Below are 6,000 nucleotides of genomic sequence, written 5' to 3'. Positions count from 1 at the left end.
CAATTTGCGACCACCGGATAAAAACAATAATTCAGTTAAGGGTTAAGGTAATCAACATGTTTCACTGTCAGTTCTGTCCAGGGATGAATTTGCTATATATGGTTTAATACTATACAATTACCCCCATTGTGCATTTGATGTATATGGTTTGACAAAACCCTACAAGTGTAAATACCATGTGAAAAATGGGCGCACATAACACAATCATGTCATAGGGAATATAGAATTTTTTAAGTGCACAATTATATCAGAGCACAACATCAGTTCAAATGAATTCATGTAAAAAACAACTATTGCAATCGAGCCCAATTTGAAGAGGAATTGGACGGATGTATTCACAGTAAGGGAAAAAAACTATTGCCTAAGAGGTCAGCTTCGTTCGCAAGAAAATATTGAGACGTCAGTTTGACAACTGTGACACAAAGAAGTACGTAAAACTGTGACATCATGAGCTCAAAAACCTCCTTTGCAGCTTTGGTTCCTCCTAATTAATGAAGCCAAAACATGGATGTCACTACAAATTACTGCATCCTCAATCACCAAGCCATCAACCTATGGAAGCAAAACCTCACATATCACCTGAAAAAAAAGGAAAGTTCAAGAGTCAAATCATCAAGCTACTGCTGATCATGGGAGAACAACTGGTGGAGCATGTATATCCATCCAAACAATGTTGCAGAATTTTTCTTCTAAAGGAATATATCTGCATAGAGAAATTTAGCAAGAAAATTTGCTTGCTTAAACCAAAACGTGTCCTCAAGTAAAATTGATAGAAACCTAGCTTAAAGGAAACAGCCAGTGCATTTAACCATAATACAGAAGTAACCTCACCTGACTATTCATTGCTTGTCATTGCTTTTGGTATTTCAATACCAAGAAATCAAATTTGATGATTGAAGACCAGTCTCTCTCAATGTAGCAGTTACCTTGAAAACCAAAGGAGAAAATAGATTATACAACATTCATGGCATGTCTTTCCTTTAGTGAACAGCATTCGAGGCTTCAAGCTTGAATAATAGTGGGAATAAATTTTAGGGAGTATACAAATATTTCAACCAAACAAAATAATTTATATTAAAGGAGAAATCAAAATCTTTGCTGCTTCTCACCTTATCCACCGAGCAGTGGTTGTCAGGTATAAACTTTGTTGTCATGAATTTTTCCTTAGTAGTTCCAGAGGGAACATGAACTTGATTGATGCCAATGCTTGTGATGAGTTCATTCACCCATGCGACCAGTAATAACTCCACAAGGTATTCTCGATGCATTATGAAATTACGTTTCACTGGAGCTACTTCAGCTGTAAATTACATAAATATAGTTTGGATGCAAACACTCAAATTGTAATTTTGTGAGAGTAAACAGTTCAGACCAACTTCAGTGAAGTCTGTCTAATTTACAAGCAAACTGAGCAAGACATTAACTACTGAGTTCCACTAAGATATGCCACTGAAACACCCAAATCGCTCAACATTGCAGAAATTCCTAGTTAACTAAAGTGCCAAGACCTAAAAGAAATTTGAATCCAAAGGAAAGGAAAGATGCATGTGATTCAATAGATTGGGAGAACCTGAGACTGAGATGTATCATGAATGGATCCCCAAATAAAGCACAGTAAGGAGGGGGAGGAGGACACAACTGCTCCTACCATTGGTGAGGGTCGCCGCTGGAGGTAGAGATTGAAGAGTGGCGTGCTCCCTCCGTCGCGCTCACAAGTCTGGCTGGCGACTATAGTGTATCAATGCATGACGACAATGACCAACGGCGGGGCACGGCTCGATGAACAGAATTAAACAAATAAAATTTCTATTGAAAATATGTCGAGTGAATTTAACATTGGCCAAACAAATTTGTCCTCATTGCACCTGTTGACGGCTGCTGACCTGATGTTCCAAGTGGAATTTGGATAAAATTCAAAGCAATTTGGTAAGCATATAATTAAGTTAAACAATCATATATAACTAAACATTAATATACAGCTAAACAATCGTAATGGCCGTATATGTAGAAAAAATGAGGTCTTGAGGTTCAGAAATTATCTCCAATCCTAGACAGCTACTATTATGTTCCTCTGTAAACTATTCAGCTTGAACTGTACATGTTGTCATATAGTGAAGCATTTGAGATCTCCAAACCTATGACAAATCAGGAGTATGGAATACAGGGAGAAAAAGCATTGAGCTGGAAGAAGCAACCATCAGCAATACAGGTTGAGATCTATTAGAAGTATATGACAAATCGCTATAAAACAGAATACAAAAAATACATTGAGCAGTAAAAAACAATTTGAGAAGCAAACCATCAAAATTTTGCGAGATCGAGATGATATCAAGATATATGAGCAGTACATACATGTGACATCTGTTCTCATCCAATTAGTTAGCTGCAAAACCGATTTGCAAATGAAGCAAAATATGGAGTGTATTGACCTGGCCTTGCAGTAGGTCCGGATGTAGAGCTTACTGCATTGACCATGGAAGTGGGCTGAGGGGAGGAGCCGATTGACCTGAATAACCCACACAATAGATGAATTGATTAATTGAGCAGTCAATTGATCGATATCCTCGCTAACAAGAAAATAGACGTAGGTGGGCATTGGGCACGCCGATGGGTAAACACATTCTACTTCTGTCCAACGACCACCGTAAACCTAAATGGTTTGCATTATGTGCGCAAATAAGATAAATCTAACAAAGACACTATAGGAGGCTGGTGCATGAACCGAACAGAAACCCCCTCCAAATCATGAGCGCAAACCCCACATTCCCCTCCATAGACCCGCAAATCAACTATCACAACTCTAATTTCGATCGGTTATCCTGAGCCCACCGAACGGCAATTGAGAATAACCGGAAACAATTTACCATGGTAAGACCTAGCTGATTGTGTAGCTCCAGCCTTCTGGACCTATTGAAGATAACGTGCATCAAATCAAACACATGTACTGCAAATTATTATGTGAAACTGCACATACTTGATTCAGTAAAATGTATAACTGCTGTGAATTATTAGTTAGATTAACCAGAGACATTCAAGTACATTTCCTGGAGATAATTCAACCACTGGAGATAGTTCACATGGTCACATGTTGTTGACATCAATAGGGGAATTAAAGTGGAATCAAAGACAGAATGTATTTGAGCCACATTCAAAGTCATTGAAAAATTCACAAAATATAACCTGTGGCAGTTTGGCACACTTTTTCAGACATTTTCAGTAAGACACAAAATGTAAGTCATTGAAAAATTCACAAAATATAACCTGTGGCAGTTTGGCAGACATTTTCAGTATGTCACAAAATGTAAGTCATTGAAAAATTTGCAGACATTTTCAGTTTTTCAGTATGCAAGTAACCTGTGGCAGCGATGGAGTTTGACGGCGGCGCCGGATGGGGACGACGTCGGCTCCATCCGCGGCCGATGGGGAAGACCACGGCTGCTAGCTGTGGAGTGCGCGGCGGCGGTGGCGATGGCGGTGGAAGGGGCCGGTGGTGGCGGCGGCCGCGGCTGGCGAAGAAGCCGGCTCTGGTGAGGCTGCGGTGGCGCGGCGTTAGTACATGCGGGTAGGAGCGAGGAGGCGAGGAGGATGAGAGGAGGAGCGATGGGACGATGGCGACGAAGAAGTCGGCTCTGGCGTGTCCAGCGGCGGAAGGGGACGGCGGTGGCAGCGGGGGCAGAAGGGGTCGACGGCGGCGGAAGGGGTCGACGGAGGCGGCGGCGGCGGCTGGCAAAGAAGACGGCTCCGGTGAGGCTGCAGCGACGCGGTGCCATGCGAGGAGCGAGGAGGAGGAGGAGGAGGAGAGGATAACCTAGACGCGAGTGGAGAGGCGTAGTCCTCGCACCGTCCCACGTGAATTGAGATCCAGTGCAGTCCATCGCACACGTGGAGAGGCTGTGTATTCGCGTGGTGACGTGGTGAAATAGTACGGTGGAGATTTACATGATTTGAGGATGCACGGTACGGATTGATACAGATGATTTGGCCTGTAGCATTGGAAGGGTGCAACTTCTCCTTTTTATATTAGTATAGAAGTATAGATATAGATGTCTTGAATTTACCAATTTATTTTTTAGTTTTCTAAAAAAGAGAGAAAAGATAATAACACATGTACTTAGCGATGTTCATGTCTTGAATTTACCAATTTATTTTTTAGTTTTCTAGAAAAAAGAGAAAAGATAATAACACATGTACTTAGCTTCCTACAACTATGTAACTTTGTGTGTCCTGTGGAGTAATAACAGTTTAGGTGTTTTCACAGTAACCAAATGTGTTACTAACATTTCTTCTCGAAGATTGGTCTTTTAAAATTTCTCTCTCCATAAGTAGTAATACTAAACCATTATTGTTACCACTTTTCATTGTGAGTTACTACCATTCCATCATGACGTTACCGTATGTGTGTAATAACAACTATAATTTATAATTTTTACAGTAACATTGCTTGTTACTGCAATTTTTTAATAGTGTTACTACAATAACATGTGGTAACAATCGAACACAGATACAAGACCTACCACCCACCTTGAACTAGTAAAGGTAGGTGCAAGTGATATCTTTTTGAATTCTCATCTTTAAACAATGATATCTCTCACACCATATTATATTTTTGAACCGTTTACACCGTAATGCTTTAAAAAATGAGCTCTACAAAACTAGATCCGTCATAAATATATTTTAACTATATTTCATCAGTGTTACTGCAAGTAACTTACAACGTTACTGCATGGTGGTCATCCTATTACTGCTCTGTTTATACGAGACGAGGACATCAAATAGGTGCACGTGGAAGGAAGTTAGCATCCGGGTTTAACTGACGTGGCAGTGATTTGAGGTCCTTTGACCATGCTTTGATTTGGGTGGAAGGTGGATTATAAGTCATGAAAGAAGGGGGAGGTGGGTTGGGCCCTTCAGGGGGAGGGGGGTTATGAGCCCAATGAAAGAAGGGGGAGGTGGGTTAGACCCTTCAGGAGAAGAGGGGAGGTGGGTTATGAGCCCAATGAAAGAAGGGGAGGTGGGTTGGGCCTTGTTGAAGGGGAGGGGTATAGAATAGCCTCACCCTTATTAATTAATGGATTATAAATAAAAAAGGGACAATTTCGTTTTTGCCCCCACTTTCATCTCCAATATTGATTTTGCCTCTACTTTTTAGGGCTTTTGTTTTTGCCCCCACTTTTTTTGAACCGAAAGAGGCTTTTGCCCCTGTTTTGGATGGAGAAGTTAACGATGTTAAATAGGACATTTATACCCCCTCTCCCATCGGTACAATCTCAAGAGGGGCGAGGACACGAGGTGGTGGCCGCCGGCAAGGAGCTTGGTGGTGGCGACGACGACGACGGTGACGATGTCTCCTCTTCGTTTCTCCCGTGCCCCCACCGCTGCTGCCTACCCTCTCCCCGCCGTCTGGCCGCCGCTCGCCGCTGCCGATGGGAGGAGTTGCCCCCTAGCCGCCGCCGCCGCCGCCGCCGCCTGGTCGCCACCACCGCTCGCAACCGCCTGGCCGTCGCTTGCCACCGCCGACGGGAGGAGCTGCGCCCTAGCCTTCCATCGTCGCCTGGCCACCGCCGCCGCCTGTCCCTCTCCCCGCCGCCTGGCCGCCGCTCGCAGCCGCTTGGCCACCCCTCGCCACCTGGTCATCGCTGCCGCCGCCTGTCCCTCTCGCAGCCGCCTGGCCGCCGCTTGCCGCCGCCGACGGAATTTGTTAGACTAGTGCCAGGGGTAAAAAAGTAAAACACAAATTCGAAAAAAAATATTTCATTTATTTCTCTATTTTTTTTACTGCCATATACCCGGTCCCACTAACTTCCATTCAATGTAGGGGTAAACGCCTCTTTCAGTGAAAAAAGTGGGGCAAAAACCGAAAACCTAAAAAATAGGGGCAAAATCAATATTGGAGATGAAAGTGGGGAAAAACGAAATTGTCCCATAAAAAAATGGGGCCCGTGCTGGTAGATTCGATCAGCTGCTTTGTACGAATAAATCGGAAGCCGTCACGACCATCAG

At 43.3% G+C, this 6,000-nt stretch overlaps 1 protein-coding gene across 4 annotated transcripts; it reads right to left on the bottom strand.

The window, feature by feature from the left end:
* Positions 1–209: 209 nt before the first annotated feature.
* LOC4333236 (uncharacterized) lies at positions 210–3,896 on the bottom strand. Of its 4 annotated transcripts, none has more exons than XR_001544593.2 (7): positions 3,355–3,830; positions 2,865–2,907; positions 2,353–2,506; positions 1,649–1,883; positions 1,110–1,300; positions 832–926; positions 210–579 (listed from the first exon to the last, which is right to left on the bottom strand). XR_001544593.2 is itself a non-coding variant. In XM_066308312.1 (7 exons), the coding sequence occupies exons 1-4, from the start codon at positions 3,873–3,875 to the stop codon at positions 1,790–1,792; spliced, it is 735 nt and encodes a 244-aa protein (XP_066164409.1). In that variant the 5' UTR covers positions 3,876–3,896; the 3' UTR covers positions 210–579; positions 832–926; positions 1,110–1,300; positions 1,649–1,789. The 4 variants fall into 4 exon arrangements, 1 of the variants encoding a protein (XP_066164409.1); XM_066308312.1 differs by having other exon boundaries at positions 2,430–2,506; positions 3,355–3,896; XR_010739857.1 differs by lacking the exon at positions 2,865–2,907.
* Positions 3,897–6,000: the final 2,104 nt, after the last annotated feature.

Source organism: Oryza sativa, chromosome 3, assembly GCF_034140825.1.
Source record: "Oryza sativa Japonica Group chromosome 3, ASM3414082v1".
Taxonomy (NCBI): Eukaryota; Viridiplantae; Streptophyta; class Magnoliopsida; order Poales; family Poaceae; genus Oryza; species Oryza sativa.
The sequence above is the reverse complement of the archived record's forward strand: the minus strand, read 5'-3'. Positions and strand labels throughout refer to the sequence as shown.

Bases quoted from the DNA above. Each gene is read 5' to 3' on its own strand.
- LOC4333236 (XM_066308312.1), bottom strand. From the start codon at position 3,875: ATGGACTGCACTGGATCTCAATTCACGTGGGACGGTGCGAGGACTACG. The intron at 2,908-3,354 runs GTTACTTGCATA...TATCTTCAATAG, and splicing joins AAACTCCATCGCTGCCACAG to GTCCAGAAGGCTGGAGCTAC. The intron at 2,507-2,864 runs GTAAATTGTTTC...TGGGTTATTCAG, and splicing joins ATCAGCTAGGTCTTACCATG to GTCAATCGGCTCCTCCCCTC.